Source organism: Candidozyma auris, chromosome 3 (genome assembly GCF_003013715.1).
Source record: "Candidozyma auris chromosome 3, complete sequence".
In the NCBI taxonomy this organism is placed as follows: Eukaryota; Fungi; Ascomycota; class Pichiomycetes; order Serinales; family Metschnikowiaceae; genus Candidozyma; species Candidozyma auris.
This window is the reverse complement of record NC_072814.1, coordinates 2,024,783-2,040,645: the sequence shown is the minus strand read 5'-3', so window position 1 is coordinate 2,040,645 and position 15,863 is coordinate 2,024,783. Positions and strand designations below refer to the sequence as shown.

Below are 15,863 nucleotides of genomic sequence, written 5' to 3'. Positions count from 1 at the left end.
CATAAACACACAATGTTCACTGCTCCCATTAAGGCAAATAGCTCTCGTGTTGGCGCCGCCGCCTCTGGCGCTGCTGCCTCCGCAATTGGCGCTGTCAGAACTGAGGTCTCTCTTCCAGACTTGGACTGGGAGTTCGATGCCTTGGAGCCATACATCTCCGGCCAGATCAACGAGATCCACTACACCAAGCACCACCAGACCTACGTGACCGGCTACAACACTGCAATTGAGCAGTTTGCTGAGGCTAAGCAAAAAGGGGAGGTCAAGAAAACCATTGAGTTGCAGAAGCTCATCAACTTCCACGGCGGCGGCTACACCAACCACTGCTTGTTCTGGAAGAACTTGGCTCCAAAGAACCAAGGTGGTGGTGAGCCACCTTCGGAGGATTCTGAGCTCTCCAAGAGAATCAAGGAGCAGTATGGCAGTCTTGAGAACTTGCAGAACATCACCAACGCCAAGTTGGCTGGCATTCAGGGTTCTGGCTGGGCTTTCATTGTGAAAAACAAGGAAAACGGTGGTGCTTTGGATGTTGTCACCACTGCTAACCAAGACACTGTTACCGGACCATTGGTGCCATTGGTTGCTATTGATGCTTGGGAGCACGCTTACTACTTGCAATACCAAAACGTCAAGGCAGACTACTTCAAGGCCATCTGGAATGTGATCAACTGGAAGGAAGCCGAAAAGAGATATGTTGTTAACTAAGCATCTGAGCTCTCATGTGTTTACGTCGTGCAATGAATATTTATGCAACTCTTCATAAAATGTAGCAGATCCATGCATTGTCAAAGTATTGGCGCGACCAGTTCTCACTTTCTTAAGCTTCATTATAAATGCTCTTGCTCGTAGAAGTCACTGGTCACCTCTAAAAAATAGATAGATCGAGTTACTCTTTCATATGTGAGTGTTTTGAGAACTTAGTAAGACCTTGTCGATATTCTTCTAAATTTTGTACTTAATCCCGCTGTATCATGCATCGATTTACGATTAGTGTTAGGAAATGAGACTCAAAGAAATATCGTACAGCTTACACAGCGCTTTCTGCTCGGGTCCCCCGGTGTATCTTATTTAAGCTTCAAAGTATATTTTCCCATCGAAAATAGAGCCACAGGCTCGACCATCGACCCGCGGGTGAGAAGGATGAGGAGGCTAAACTTGTAATTTGTCCACCTAGAGTAGACAGCGTCCAAGTGCTCGACTCATGCTCCACAAGTAGAGAGAAAGTATGGTCAGCCATGTCTGTATCCTGAAAATCAACGTAGCCGAGCGAGAGCTGAATGGGTCCCATTAGCTTCTCTTAAATTCTGCTTCGTAGCCACACCTCAAAATGTTGCGGTTCCAAGTAAAGACGCTGCTTTTTTCGCATCTAGAGATCCAACATCCAAGTCTCCTTTATTCCTTATTGCTTCCTCTCTTTCAAGCTGCTCTTTGGTTAGACTCCTGAACAGTCTTGATGACCACAAATCCTCGTTCGCTGCCTGTGATTGGGCTAGGTTGTGCTTCATCTGGTTGAGATGCTCCCTGTTGAGACGTGAGAGTCCTCCATTTTCATCTATAATTCTCACGTCAAGTCGGATAGTCTCCAAATTGTTCAAAAGTTTACGATGCTGGTCAACACGGTTGAGAGTGAACTGCTTAAGAAGTTTTTTCATTTTCTTCTCCGTGAAGTCGATCACCTCCTTTCTTTCAAACATCATCTCTCCTGATATCCGCTTCACTTGCATATGTAGGCTTTCCTCAGCTTTTTGAGCATATTCAAGCACCTTTAGCGCTTCTTCTGCACGTATAGGATCCAAGGAGGCTTTATTCTTGATCTTGGACGCTTGAGAGTGCTTCGCCTTTGTTTGAGCCTCAGCTTGACTAAGCTCTCTCATTATAAGATAACGGTTCGTGAGCGCTTCCTTAATCTCATAGAAGTCAGCACTAAAAGCTTTTGCACCATCGCCAAGAACACCCATATCCATTATCAGCTTTAGGAGAAGTAAATCAGCTTGATACTGGGTGACTTTTGCGACTTTCTCCCATAAGTTTCTCATACCTGGATGAACGGTCTCGAATTGAGAAAGTCCCTTTAGTTTAGTGCCCAATTCACTCATACTTGCCAGAAGCTGCTTCTCGAGCTTTTGATGTTTCTCCATAGTTTTGTTTAATCTCTGACAAAGCAAGTATGCTGACTTGATCATGGGTCTAAACGTGGCGAGCTCTTGATAAGGGTCATAAGGGTTGTTTAATTGTTTCATAGTCTTACGCATAAGCCCAGTGGCGACCAGCTGTTTGCGTTCTGTATTTATGACTGAGTACCCGAAATCACTTTCGATGAAGTATACGAACTCTTCGTCTCGTATCAAAATTGGGTTCAGAGCAATTCTGTTGAACCATTCCGACCAGTTGTACATAAGCTGCTTCTTTTCGTCTTCACCACCAGAGGGATATGAAGTGACCAGACTTGGTATAACTGGAACGAACACTTCAAGATTAGACACTATCAAGTATTCATTGAACTTGCGCACTTCGTTGTATGTTCGACGTATATCCTTGTATACTTGATCCCTAAACTTTGGTAAACCTCTCACGTAAGCATCAAAACGAAGAATTGGATTGTTTGGCTTATTATCCTCGATATCTCTTAGATGTATTCTCATCAGATACTTTCTTGTGAATCTCTCAGGTAGAAGTTTTCGAAGATCCTCCTCCACCAATCTACCACTTTCCGTCCTTTTAATTTGACCTTTGCTTTCATGCTCCACCTGCCCTTGCTCTTGCAGAAAACTCACCGAAATATCGTGATCAACATTTTCCAGATCTAACGATTGAGAGTCTGAAGCATGATTGTTGATGGTGCCCACATTGACAGGTGTGATGTGCTCCTCTGGCTCGGCAAAGGGGTTGTTATTTTCGAAATCGTCTGGATCGTAGGCCATGCTTGATGTCATTGTCGGGGCCACTCACTGCTGATTTAGATTAGTTGTTAGTTCTTGTTCGAATCTCACGCACTCCTGTGCGAGCCCCACAAACTACAGCACAGATTACATTAGCTCGATTTTATCATAAATTCATCATGGATATAAAAGAGACGCTAAAGCTTTTCCTCGGTGAGCACTTCGCTAGACCGAAATATGTTGTAACCCCAAAACCCAATTACATTGAGGACGCCTACTCTCCAGCCATTGAAAAGTCCAAGTAATCTGATCCTTTGCCAAAGAGAAAGTTCACCATTCGTCCTGTGAGCATGTGCAGCATCCCAATTATTGAAAGTCACTATAAGATCTTCATCAGGGTTGTCGATTGTGACAACTCTGTGTGGGTCACTTTCACTGCTCTTCGGTGTAAGTAGGAATCTCACCTGTTCTTTTCGTAACAAATTTTCCATAGGTAGCTTGATGAATAATTCAGCAATCAGTAGAAACAAATTGGCCATCGTGTACCAATTAGGAGCCGAATATGCATCCACATTGTAGCGGATAAACAAAATATACGGCGAAGCTTTGCGGAATACGGTCGTTGAGAACTGATGCAAAACCGTCAACAAAGTTATTGTGAATGGGGGATGCAAGACGTATCGGATAGGATAATACTTTATGGATTCTCTCACTGAACGGGTTTTCACCTTTTCTGCCAGTTGTTCTTCTTCATCGGAGCCTGAGGTTGCTGAGGGGCTTTGTTCATTTGAATCTGAAGGTATGGCCTTGTTGAATTGGGTTAGCATGAGTTTTACCTTGATTAGGTCCAACGGCATCAATACAACACCTGCCAATACACAAGCCAGCACAGATAGCCATAGTGATTTGGCAGGCTCAGTCAGGTGCGTGAGATCAAGGAAGAAGGGATCGGGGATCCCCAAGAATGGAGAGAGGAAGCCAGTGATCCAGGCTTCTATTGTGTGTAACAAGGTATGATGGATGAATGACGCGTTCACTCCACGAAATAAAGCAAATGGTCCATCTTTTGAAGCAATTGCGGTCAATATATCGACCGTATGTGCGGAAACAGGTTGAATCTTTGAGGTCTTTGATACAGGTTTCTGTTTCTTCGACACCACGGATTTCTGCATTGGGGGTTCGCCGTGAGTCAGTTGGAAAAAATCAATCTCTTCTTCGCCCTCTGAGCTCGAAAGCAAATCGCCTTCGGAAACCATGGAACCCGTCGAACTATTTATGCTTGCAGCAAGTCTGCGATGGTTCTTTGACGTTTGCCGGGGTTTCGAGGTTGAAAAGTCAAAGTAGCCAACTTGCAAAACCAATCTGACAATTTCTAAAGGCTGAGATACCACGACCTTGCAGTAGTTTTTAAAAAAATTCCAAAACAAGTTTTTGAGAAGTTCCAGGAGATTGCTGAAGTCAAAATATTCCAGGAATTCCAAGTCATATACATAGTTTTTGTCTCCACCAGGTCCAACCGAGCTAAAAGAGGTTCTGTTACCGGCATTCTTGATACCATTGATACCAACACCCTTTCCGGCAAGCGAGTTCCCTAGAGATTGACCTAATGATGCGATGATAGGTTTATCAGTCGCGGTGTCCACAACGCCAATGCCTGGTTTATAAATGACCAGATACCCAGCGTTGAAGGTATCATGATCATAATATGGACGTAAAGAAGAATCGCCAGGCATGCTGGAGAAGGAAAGTTGTCAGTGGCGTCTGTTGCGTTTATTGCGTTAAAGGTGCTGCTTTACTAAACTGTGCAGGCTGTACGGGGTTCACCTGCTATGAACAAAGTGACGTCAGCTTGTCATTAACTTAGACAGTTTTCTTCCCATCTTTCACTTCCGGACAGAGATTCTCGTATTTGGTTACTTGCTACTCCGTATACCTATCTTGTGTGTGCGTTTATTTTTGATAACAATAAGGTGATATTTACCATGAGTCTATTTCAGCTTACACACACTTTCTGATGTCTCTATCAACTTATGTTCACAAGTCTTTGCTCTTTCTCTGGAGCAATGAAGACTTTTCTGGTCTTTTGACTTTGTAATAACTCCTCAAATGCGATGAAGCGGGTTGTAAGACCTCACATTCTCGCAAAGATTTGCAGACTGGCGGTTTAGCTTCAAAGCTCTCAGCATATCTATCTCTAATGGCGAGAATATAGAACACTTTACTGAAAACAAATTGCCAAAAACTGTTTCCCAAATGCGTGATCAGAGCACGTCCTGGAGCGACATAATCTAGGGCGTATGTCTAGCCGTATGGCAGTGGAAAATTCAGCAGGTGATATCTTCAGATAACAGCCAAGGCGGATTTATTTACTGAAGAGCAATTCAGTACTGCAGAACTATGAAGCATTACCTTCTGCATCTTTATTACACTCTCCTTTAAGATCCTCAGAACGCTGAATCAAAAATTTCCCGAGAGCCAACAAAGGGTCCTCTGGCTTATCCTTGCCAACTTGCTTCAAGCCTTCTAGAAGGTGCTGGGTCAAGTGCTTATTGAGATATTGTCTAATTGAAGAACCACCGACAATCTCGTGCACTGGAGGTTCTGTGTGCTTTGGTATAGACGCCTCTTCGGTCTTGATTTTCTTCACAGGTGGAGATTCTTCGCGTTTCAAGTCGATACTCGAAAGTTCCGGTGCCACGGAATTGTTCAGAACGCCATTCTCTGAAATTGGGTCAGAAGCAGACATTGTAGAAAGTGTACTAGTGGGAGATTTTCGCGTTGTGCGTATGTTGGTGAGATGCAACGCATCCATGTATTAGCTTCATGCACTAACTATGATCTGGCAAAGCGTTTAAAGAGCAGGGTCTTCAAGCTTAGATCCATGGTCTCATTTCAAGTCTATGAAGCTTCAATTGCGATGAAATTTGAGTAAGACATTGTACGTTTCTTCTCAACAGCGTCACGTGACCTTACTTGAAGGTGTGTTAGAGCCAAGTTGAGGCGCATTGCATACTTATGAACATCGAATGGATCCATTTAAAGAGGTAGAGGAGGACTGCTGGTCTCAGATTCATTCGTTGGACACTTTTGTTAAACGGTCTTTTCACATCACTGATGAAGCCAAGCTAGACTTTCACAACAATTATGAGGAGTTGACGGAGACTCTAGAAGATCTAAAGCAAGCAGTACAAATCTCTGAATCAAACCCGTCACAATTCAATCTAAGCTCATCGGAGATAGTCAGCAGAAAACAGATCTTGAGCCAGTTGCAGCTGAAGATCGCTGGACTCAAGAATGAGTGGGATGAAAGAGTGAAGTACCCCCAAAGGCAGAGAGAAATCACCACCATGTCAAATCGAATCAGTCAGGACGAGGATAGAGAGGGACCATCAAGCGATAGTCGCAGAATAGACAGGGAATTCAATCAGTTTCAAGAGCAAGAGGCGATTCAGAATCAGGATCTTCAACTCGACTCGATACACGAAACCATGCGAAACCTTAATCAACAAGCACAGATGATGGGTGGTGAGCTCGAAGAGCAAGGTTTCATGCTTGATGAGTTAGATCAAGACATGGATACAGTTGGAAGTAAGCTCCAAAGAGGTTTGAAGCGCATAAACTACGTGATCGAGAAAAACAGAGATACGGCTAGTAACTGTTGCATAGGCGTTTTGGTAGTCGTCCTCGTGATCCTACTTGTCCTTCTTATTGTGGCATGAGAGTAGAATGAGCAAATGGTGATTCAAATGTTTCGTCTTTAGGTTAGTAATGAGCATACGTGTAAAAGCAGTAATATCAGCCAATGATAATAAGGTAGCTTAGGTTTTTCCACACCGACAGAAAGTCTCGAGCCAAATGCACTCAGAGTCATCATTTCAAAACTGCAACAAAATATAAACATACTTTCTGTTGTTTGATAATATAGAAGAAGATGAGTATTTTGATGAATTTTTTCGTACTTATATACTCTTCTTCGCGCAACGTTACCCGGTCTTGGGAAGCTGGGGCTTCTTACAAGAAGCCGTTTTACTACTTTTTAATATCGAACATTTAAAACACGTCGTGGATATGTTCATGTGCTCGTTGTTTCAATTGTGATCTTCACTGAGGCCCATAGTACATCTTCAGTGAGCCACTGACGCTCACCAACCACTTACATAATCTGATGCTTCTCGTTATGAGTCTACTACAGTGATAAATAATTGTTTTAGTATTTCAAAAATCTCCTCATTTATTCGGGCAATCGTTTCCGTTTTGGAATTGACGTAAGTCTGGGAAGCTATGTTTAAACGCCACAAACTCAACCCTTTATAATTTGGTGTCTCACATAGCCGTATTTTGGGAATCCTTTGCAAAGATAGAGTTTGACTTTTCAAATCAATAACAGGCTATAAAAAAACTTTTGTGTTTGTATTGATTGTAGTTTCAACATCATGAACATATGAACTTGTAGTACTGCGCGATATCAAATTCACTAAATCGCAGTAAACTAGCTTTGGTGATCTTACAGCATGTCGAACTCAGACAAGTACAGGTACAGAGTTGAGGTTCAACAAATGATGTTTGTCTCTGGTGAGGTCAATGATCTGCCAGTTGAGACAACCTCGCTAATTGAGGACATTGTAAGAGGACAAGTTATTGAGATTCTACTTCAGGCGACGAAGACAGCTGCCAGCAGAGGGACCCGATCCATATCTTCAGAAGATGTGATTTTCCTCATACGACATGATAAAGCCAAGGTCAATCGTCTCATCACGTACCTCTCCTGGAAAGATGTTAGAAAGAACACTAAAGATCAGGAAGGTGGTGGTGCCGAGGGTCTTCTTGAAGGAGATGCTGCCGCCCCTGCTTCAGCTGTAGCTGCTCCTGGGGCCAATGACCAATCAAAAATGATGACACGATACAAAAAGTCAAAGATCAGGTTGCCTTGGGAGGTGCAATTCATGTTCAGTGAACAACACCTCGAAACCGCAGAAGAAGCCGAGGAAGTGGACGACGAGGAGAAAGCCGCTACAATGGCATCATTGAAGAGGTTGAAAATGGCGGACGATAGAACGAAAAACATGACTAAGGAGGAATATGTGCATTGGTCCGAGTGCCGTCAGGCTTCATTTACCTTTCGAAAGGCTAAAAAGTTCAGAGAGTGGGCCCAAATTACGCAAATATGTGAGTCCAGGCCCAATGACGATGTCATTGATATTCTTGGCTTCTTGACTTTCGAAATAGTCTGCTCCTTGACGGAGGTGGCTATGTCTATCAAAACAGCAGAGGAGAAACTCATCCAGCAGAACCTACTGAAGGCTGGGGCTATAAATAAAGAGATCAATAAGCGGAAGCGAAAGTATCTTTTTGAAAAGCCAGACGAGCTTGCAAAGCCAATACAACCATACCACATTGAGGAGGCCTGGCGCCGACTTCAATCTACAGATTTTAAGCACAAGGCAGTGCGTTCATTCGGAGGAGGTATGCTTAAGTCTAGGACGAGATTGATTTAGGCGAAGCTTTGACATTTGGAAAGACGGATAAGATTTCTGCTGTTCCTTTCTGAAAATGTCTCCATCCCATGGCCTCTATACTGATATCTTCGCCTTTCTGTCTTCTCTCTCGCTCAACATCATATAGAGCTTTTTGAAAGCGTGCCCAATCACGACAGTAGGCTGCTAGTTCAAGAATAAAAGAGGTCTTACTCATGCTGTAGCACACTGATGTCTCAGGTAAGTCTTGTGCGTCGAGCATCGGCAGATCAAATGAGGACTCAGAAGAGCGGCTTCTCGTTGATGTTCGAACTCCGTAGTAGTCCTGAAGAAACTTCGGTCTCTTTTTAGTTCGTGAGGCAACGAATTCCAAAACAACGCTTCTAATCTTATTAAACAGTAATAGTGATAGCTCTTTGTCGTTTTTGACATTAAGCCTATTGTGAATATATTTTCCAACATTGCACTCATCGGGTTCAGGAGAAGGATGGAGCGATTGACCATCGTCAACGATATATGAGTCTAGTAATTCATTGGGACTTTGTTCCTGGAGCTTCACCGATCTCATATTGGCAACGATCACATCTGAGGAAGAGAGAATATCACGTTCTCGAGCGAAAGCTTCTAGCGAACTGTCGTAGTTCGAATCGTTGGTTTGGTCACGTCTCATATCTATCAGAAGAGTTTCATCAGAGTTTAGATCCACGTCTTCTTTGCAGAGCCATTGGGAAATCATGAGTGCCTTTCTTACGTCGTAAGAGCCTCTGTTGCTTTGCTTTGAGACCCAGTCTAAGATATTGTCAGATAAATCGTAGCCTTCGGAGAAGCAACATAGCCAAATGTACTGTTTGAAAGCTTCCGTATCCTGACTCTCGATATATATTACGGAATTTTGTTCTTCGGCTTGCTCCCAAATGGAACGTGGTATACTTGAAGTGTCCTGCGCCGAGATGACAATGGGTCGCTTGGAGAAATTGATTACATCCTGGACAGCAGTCCAGAATGTTTTATCTTGCTCAAATAGCACATCGCAATCCTCAAAGAACACCAATCCTTCTTGAAATGATTTCTCTTGGCCTCTCTGACTAATAATGTTTGTGGTGCAAAACTCTTTGAGAGGACCGTAGAGATCTCTTCTGGATCGATTTTGCCCAGCATTAATCTCATAAACATATCCATCGAGTGCTTTCATGGCAGCATACACTGCAGCTGATTTACCACAACCCAGTGGACCTTGTAGTATGAGAACAGGAACAAAAACATCCTCCTCTGTTTCTTCCGAATCGTCTTCTATGTCATTTACAATGAAGCCTTGCATGGATTGAGATTGTTTCTTTCGTTGCCTCATCTGTTGCTCACGGATTTTCACATTCCTTGGTGTCTTTGTTGATTGCGATTTGAGTATGGAGAAGGCGTTGTTAATCCACCGCCCAAAAGTGTACCTAGTCTGAGGGTCGAGTAATAAATCGTCTGCGCTGGGGGGAGAAAACTTGTCCGTCCAGAGCTGATTGTTATCTAAAGCGTGATGTTGTATGAATTGCTTGTAAATCCGCGTATGCGGTTGGCTTTCGAATGCAAGTGGTGCCTTGTCGGCAATAAAATCATCTATGTCGTCAATGGTGTTAAGAATGCTGCTGATTGACTCGTGGCCATTCTGTGGAGGATATTTGTGGATGCATAACGAGGAGAGAGACCCTAGATTTTCATGAATAGAAGTCCTCTTCTCCCGAGGTTTGAGATTCGATGAAGTTGATATATGTAAAAGCTGATCTCTATCAATGACGTGCATCTCTTGCCTTCTTATTGGCGGTGGATATAGTTCTTTTGCTTTCTGCAAAGGTGTAAGCTTGGGATAAGCTGTTACACTGGCGCTTTGCATCATTTCATCGAATACGCATCTAGCACTCTTACCGTTCGGTATCCCTGAACTCTTAGTATAAAGCGGGTTAAGAGTCTTTTGAATCTCTTGGAGAAAATTTGATGGTAGGCGTAGCGTGACAATCTTAGTGTGACGCTTCCTCATTAGCGTATTTATCATACTGCTTCCACCGGGATTTATTCCTCGTGTTCTGAAGGGGTCATCGTATTTCTTGATTTCCCCAAGTTTGTTTGGACTTATGCGAAGCTTCACCTCGAGTTTCCATTCTCCGTCCTTGTTCATCTTACGGCGATGGCCAAAGCTCGAAAATATATCTCGAACTGCAACTTTATTCGTTTGTATCTCCTCGATGACTTCAGGCTCGCAATCAGAACTTTCATGATCTGGAATGACCTCCACATGCTCCTCTGAGGGAAGGTTCTCTTCATGTTTTTCAGCTCGTCGTATATTGAGAAGATCCATGGCGGATGCTGACTTCCTGGAACTGTACATTCGTTGTTCAAGCTCTTTCAACAGATCTGCTTTTTCAGATAATGGCTCATACATAGGTGCATCAAGCGATGAATCTGTTAATTCTGATTCCAGGTACTTTTTTTCTTCAAGGCCCAGGTTTCTAACCTTTTTCTTTGTCTGAGCTGCCTTGAAGGCACTTTGTTTACCTGAAAGAATCTTCAAAAGATTCAAGGACTCTTTCAGCCTGGCTTGCTCTGAGCTCTGATATTCCACGGGGTCCTCCTTCTCATCGATATCGGTTATCTCTTCCGAAATTGCCCCGCTGCTGAAACTTAAGCCAGATTCTGGATCACCATGCTCATTTCCAGGGGCAAATGGGTCTGATCGATGCTGTAGGTATTGTTCCAGGCCCAGCATCATCACTGGTAGAATAGTAAATAGTTGAACGCGAATTATACCGCGTATTAGTTCTAAAAGATCACCATGTGAGCTTCGAGCATTCAAGCTTAGGGAAATACACAAGAAGTCGGTCGGAACTGAAGGAGAATGGTTACATGTCTTATGAATTGGATTCCTTAAGGAAAAAGCTTGTGTTTCTGAATTTAAATCCTGATGAAGGAGCATGGCTGCAAAAAGCATTCGAGTTGGCTTGCAACGAACTTTGTGCTCGAGGAATATATATACATATATATATATATATGAAGAAATAGTGAAAGATTTCGACCGAATGGAGTCAAAAGAAAAGCGACAGCGATCGAACAATACTTGGTCAGAAGAGCTTCCCATAAGCAAATCATGCATCTAAGGATGTTAGGGTGTGGTAAAGAAACCCTAATAAAAAACTCTTGGATCTGACAACATTATATCATTCTTCTTCGGCCTAGTTCCTTTCGCCAAGTTAGTCTTGAAACAAAAAAAGCATATCGTTTTTGTTGCCAAACACTCCAAAGTACATCCTATCTGGGGAATCTCACCAAACCTGCATTAGCATCAATCAAGGCATCTTTCATGGGTGGGTTTCTGTTGAACCTAAAAAACAAAGTCCAGAAGCCATCCAAGCCTGGAAATAGGCTTACAAAGAGAGCAAATGTGGGAAATCTTGCTTCTCTGAAGAATTTATTAGACGATGATCGTCATGAAGAAAGCTCTACTAAAACGTCAATAGATGCTTTCCTGGAGAAGGGAGCTATGGCTGGTGAAACCCATGTGAATGAGAGAAAGACGCTTGTCATCAAGCCCCAATCTTTGTCTAGTGGCATAGTACGAAGGAAGAAAGGGTCTTTTGAAAAGAAAGATGAGTCAAACAACATTGACGAGTCTCGTGCAAGTTTACTCGAAGGTAAAAGCGTCGATGACACTGGGTTAGTCATTTTAGGTGACGCAAACGATACCTCCGAACCTACAGAACAGGATTATGGCGAAGTTCCTGTCGATCAATTTGGAGCAGCGCTTCTACGAGGGATGGGTTGGGACGGCAGAGAAGACGTTCAAGATAAGAAGGATATAAGTCATAGACAACGAGGTACAATGCTAGGTATAGGGTCGAAGCCGCTAGACGAAGATGTTGAAAAAGACATAATGGGTGATAAGAGAACAAAGCTACTGGTACCGCTCAAAATCCGTGAAAAGTAAATGCATAATGGTCTATGTACATGATGCTAGATGCGTGAATTAGGCGAGAACTCCAAGTCCAAGCAATAGGAGTTGACTGGCCACCGTGTGGGACCAAGAATTGGCCTTTTCCTCCAAAATGCGCTTCTCATCCAACTTGATGTCCTTCAATAAATCATCATAAATGTCTGCCACGATTGCATCAAATATACGTGTCTGAGTGATGTTATCAAGGTTGTACAAATCAGCGAGTTTTTCTATCACTGTTGTCTTTATGAGAATCGAATCGCTCTTGTCCTTCTCGAGGCTATTGACAAAACCGACCAACGCTCTTAAATTGTGAAGCGTTACAAAAGGAAGTGCAGTGGATGTGGCCATTGGCAAATGCTTCGGCATAGTTGCCTTGATGTTTTTGAATTTGACCTTGACATTAACAATGACATACTCATTTTCGTTTCGTAAGTCCTCGCTTTTTGTCTCCTTGTTCTTTCTGAACGTTTCGTAAATTGCCGCAATGGCACCTTTTATCAAACTGTCGTTGCTGTCATCACCTTCAGCTGCATCGCGAGGAGATGAAGTTGCTGTCTTAAGATCATTCCACACCTGTTGAAATGATATCGAAGAGAAAAAGCTTCCTTCATCCTTAGATTTAGTCTCAGGAAGGCGGATGTCAGCAAGGATTTCAGCTTTTCCATTTACAATCCAATTGAATTTCAGTTGCGGATTTGCCTTAGAAATTGACTCCATATCGATGCTATCAAGCTTGAATCTCACGACATTCTCATCGGTGAAAGTTTGATGCTTGTGAATGGTGAACATTGAGTTGTTGACAGCTCCAGTGACATTATTAGCATTAAAAAAGTCGACAATTAGGCGATCACCACGGAATTGAGGAAGATCGCAATTGAAGATTGTAACTTTAAAAGGCATGGTGTCATGATTTTCAAAGATCTCAATGAAGGAGTCGTGAACCCTAACATGGCCTAGCTGATAGTTAGGAGAAACAAGAGGGGATTTTCTCTGAGCAACGGCCTTGAGCTCCTCGTATTTGTGCTCAGAGAAGTCATTATGAATATTGTGTGTGTCATATTTGCTCATGGACATTGCCATAGAGCTGAGAGTATTTTGATCACCGGCGATATCTTCTGTACTAATGGGTGCAAGAGAGTCGTCCTTTCTCAAGACCTTCGCATGCATACCGAAAATTTCAACGTCGTCAATGAGACCATTACCCTCGTACCACTTCTTGAATGATAGGGTCATATTGAGTTCTTGAATCTTTGCAAAAATCCTGAAGTTTTCGTCTCTCTCAGAAGACACTACCTTCACGTTTCTGAATTTGAGCATTCCGTCAGAGAGTTCGGGTAACACACTGCCTTTCTCGAAGACAAGTCTCATACCAAAACCTTGTGATAAAATGGACCCCGCAAGATAAGATAGAAATGTTTTGTCCTTGGCCTGCGGAGCTACATCTTCGTTATCATCATCCTCATCTCCACTTATGGTATTCCAGAAGGTGTCAAAGGTATGGATAGAGTACATTGTCACCAAGCCAAAAGTGGTTGTACCCAACACGATCCAAAGAATGTTACCCATAACGAGCCAGGAGGCGAAGGCGGAAAAGTCATCAATCGAAAAAGGTCTATTGTTTCTTGTCAAGGGCCACTTGATGTGAATCCAAAAACGCGAAAGCTTCGAGGAGGCTCCCTCAAGAAGCTGGGACTTGGTTGGTCTGAGCGGGTCCAAGTCTTTTGCACGGCTTGCACTATACGAAAAGGGTCTTTGGGAACGCCATAGCGTTTGTAGCTGTTTCTTATTCATTCCAAGATGGTGACAAAGGCCGAGAGGTTGAATGCGGCGGTTTTTGATTGGCAATAGACGGGCCAGCCCGAACATTCTGCCTCTCATCATACTGGATATGTTATACATTTCAAGTCTATTTCAGCTTGTTGCAGTTGAATGCTTGTTATAATGAGATGTGGATAGTAGGACAAGCTGGGAAGAGCCTGCCTATTTTATATATCGCGCTTTCCTTGCATAGAGCAAGTGTAAAACCCCGGGATTGTAGCGGCAGTCGTTCGAGATGAAAAGAATTGACTCTTTGTCGGCCCAAAGATGTGAATACAGCTTCTACTATGATGACAATGATTATTTGTACTACTATAAACTGCTGTGTAATAAGTATGTGGTTCATACTTGGCTAAGCTACCAAGTGATCGTGTAAGCAATGATATGGAGGCCGCTTACTGGCTGGTATAAAAAACAGGGACGTGAGGGATAGTATTTAATTCAGCACTTCGATTGAAACCCTTTTTAGTTGCTAGGCTAAAAGAAAAGAGCTAATTCGCTACTACATCATAAATTGTAAACGCTCGCCCAATGGTTGCAAAAATGAGGTTGTCTGTAGCCGAAACGTGCTTGCAAACACAACACTGATTTACCATATAGTGTTGAAGTAGACTATTTATTTGCTTTAAAAATTGTATCCATTCTTCTTTTTTGTTTCTCAGGGCAAAGTGAGAATCCTTTCTTCTGCACTTGAATCGTCTTCTTTATTCCTTTATTCATCTACTCTATTGTGTGAGCGGCGTGGACAGAAAATTCGAAGAATTAAATACGATTCTTAACTACACATTCTACTTCTGCCCTTATTATATGTAACTAAAATTCACGTTGGCTTTTCTCTAGATCCTCTACTACTAACTTACTTATGGGAACTATGCGATGCAGTACATACTCATCTCATCACCTACTTTTTTCTGTCCACCGACTCCAGTTAGCCCAACTACAATGACTGCACCCACCGCCATAAAGAAATTGCCTGTGGCTTCCAAGTCGGATGTCAGCGAAGAAAACGAAGTTTTGGTGGACGTGAACACTATTCCACGTGAGGAGCCTAAAACGGTAGACGAAGATGACGAGATGAAAGATGATGAACCTCAACCTCTGTCGGTCGTTCTAGACGAAAGCGGGAAGCCAAAATTCCCTGCTGCTAGTAAAAGCGGCATGAAAGTAAAGCTAGAAATCAGAAAAGTGCCCGTTCCTCCTCACAGAATGTCACCCTTAAAGAACACATGGATGAAGATCTACCCGCCTTTGGTGGAACACTTGAAGCTACAAGTGAGGATGAACTTGAAGACTAAGACGGTCGAGTTGAAAACAAACAAGCATACAGAGGATGAAGGTGCATTGCAGAAAGGTGCTGACTTCATCAAGGCATTCACCCTCGGTTTCGATGTTGATGATGCCATCGCCCTTTTGAGATTGGACGATCTATATATTGAGACTTTCGAGATCAAGGACGTCAAGACATTAACTGGTGACCACTTATCCAGAGCTATTGGTCGTATTGCGGGTAAAGACGGCAAAACAAAGTTTGCGATCGAAAATGCCACAAGAACCAGAATCGTTTTGGCAGACTCTAAGATTCACATTTTGGGTGGTTTCACGCATATCAGAATGGCAAGAGAGGCTGTGGTGTCGCTCATCTTGGGTTCTCCTCCAGGAAAGGTTTATGGTAATTTGCGTACTGTGGCCTCCAGAATGAAGGAGAGATACTAGAGCATC

General features: G+C 43.0%; 10 protein-coding genes across 10 annotated transcripts; 5 read left to right on the top strand and 5 right to left on the bottom strand. All coding sequences in view use genetic code 12, as the record gives it.

Annotated features, from left to right (window-relative positions):
• Positions 1-12: 12 nt before the first annotated feature.
• On the top strand, positions 13-705 carry SOD2 (superoxide dismutase SOD2; the record flags this gene model as incomplete). Its single annotated transcript, XM_029032600.2, has 1 exon — positions 13-705. The coding sequence occupies one exon, from the start codon at positions 13-15 to the stop codon at positions 703-705; it is 693 nt and encodes a 230-aa protein (XP_028892915.2).
• Positions 706-1,322: 617 nt separating this feature from the next.
• On the bottom strand, positions 1,323-2,921 carry VPS17 (retromer subunit VPS17; the record flags this gene model as incomplete). Its single annotated transcript, XM_029032601.1, has 1 exon — positions 1,323-2,921. The coding sequence occupies one exon, from the start codon at positions 2,919-2,921 to the stop codon at positions 1,323-1,325; it is 1,599 nt and encodes a 532-aa protein (XP_028892916.1).
• Positions 2,922-3,076: 155 nt separating this feature from the next.
• Positions 3,077-4,612, bottom strand: CJI96_0003565 (uncharacterized protein; the record flags this gene model as incomplete). Its single annotated transcript, XM_029032602.2, has 1 exon — positions 3,077-4,612. One exon carries the CDS (start codon positions 4,610-4,612, stop codon positions 3,077-3,079), a length of 1,536 nt encoding a protein of 511 aa, XP_028892917.1.
• Positions 4,613-5,274: 662 nt separating this feature from the next.
• On the bottom strand, positions 5,275-5,625 carry SDC1 (Sdc1p; the record flags this gene model as incomplete). Its single annotated transcript, XM_029032603.2, has 1 exon — positions 5,275-5,625. The coding sequence occupies one exon, from the start codon at positions 5,623-5,625 to the stop codon at positions 5,275-5,277; it is 351 nt and encodes a 116-aa protein (XP_028892918.2).
• Positions 5,626-5,905: 280 nt separating this feature from the next.
• Positions 5,906-6,598, top strand: CJI96_0003563 (uncharacterized protein; the record flags this gene model as incomplete). Its single annotated transcript, XM_029032604.2, has 1 exon — positions 5,906-6,598. The coding sequence occupies one exon, from the start codon at positions 5,906-5,908 to the stop codon at positions 6,596-6,598; it is 693 nt and encodes a 230-aa protein (XP_028892919.2).
• Positions 6,599-7,390: 792 nt separating this feature from the next.
• Positions 7,391-8,374, top strand: SPT3 (transcriptional regulator SPT3; the record flags this gene model as incomplete). Its single annotated transcript, XM_029032605.1, has 1 exon — positions 7,391-8,374. The coding sequence occupies one exon, from the start codon at positions 7,391-7,393 to the stop codon at positions 8,372-8,374; it is 984 nt and encodes a 327-aa protein (XP_028892920.1).
• Positions 8,375-8,449: 75 nt separating this feature from the next.
• CJI96_0003561 (uncharacterized protein) lies at positions 8,450-11,105 on the bottom strand (the record flags this gene model as incomplete). Its single annotated transcript, XM_054702129.1, has 2 exons — positions 8,450-8,536; positions 8,583-11,105. The coding sequence occupies 2 exons, from the start codon at positions 11,103-11,105 to the stop codon at positions 8,450-8,452; spliced, it is 2,610 nt and encodes an 869-aa protein (XP_054558104.1).
• A 588-nt stretch (positions 11,106-11,693) lies between these two features.
• Positions 11,694-12,317, top strand: CJI96_0003560 (uncharacterized protein; the record flags this gene model as incomplete). The annotated part of the gene is made up of 1 exon (XM_029032607.1): positions 11,694-12,317. One exon carries the CDS (start codon positions 11,694-11,696, stop codon positions 12,315-12,317), a length of 624 nt encoding a protein of 207 aa, XP_028892922.1.
• Positions 12,318-12,356: 39 nt separating this feature from the next.
• Positions 12,357-14,117, bottom strand: CJI96_0003559 (uncharacterized protein; the record flags this gene model as incomplete). Its single annotated transcript, XM_029032608.2, has 1 exon — positions 12,357-14,117. One exon carries the CDS (start codon positions 14,115-14,117, stop codon positions 12,357-12,359), a length of 1,761 nt encoding a protein of 586 aa, XP_028892923.1.
• A 969-nt stretch (positions 14,118-15,086) lies between these two features.
• Positions 15,087-15,857, top strand: CJI96_0003558 (uncharacterized protein; the record flags this gene model as incomplete). Its single annotated transcript, XM_029032609.2, has 1 exon — positions 15,087-15,857. The coding sequence occupies one exon, from the start codon at positions 15,087-15,089 to the stop codon at positions 15,855-15,857; it is 771 nt and encodes a 256-aa protein (XP_028892924.2).
• Between the last annotated feature and the right edge of the window lie 6 nt (positions 15,858-15,863).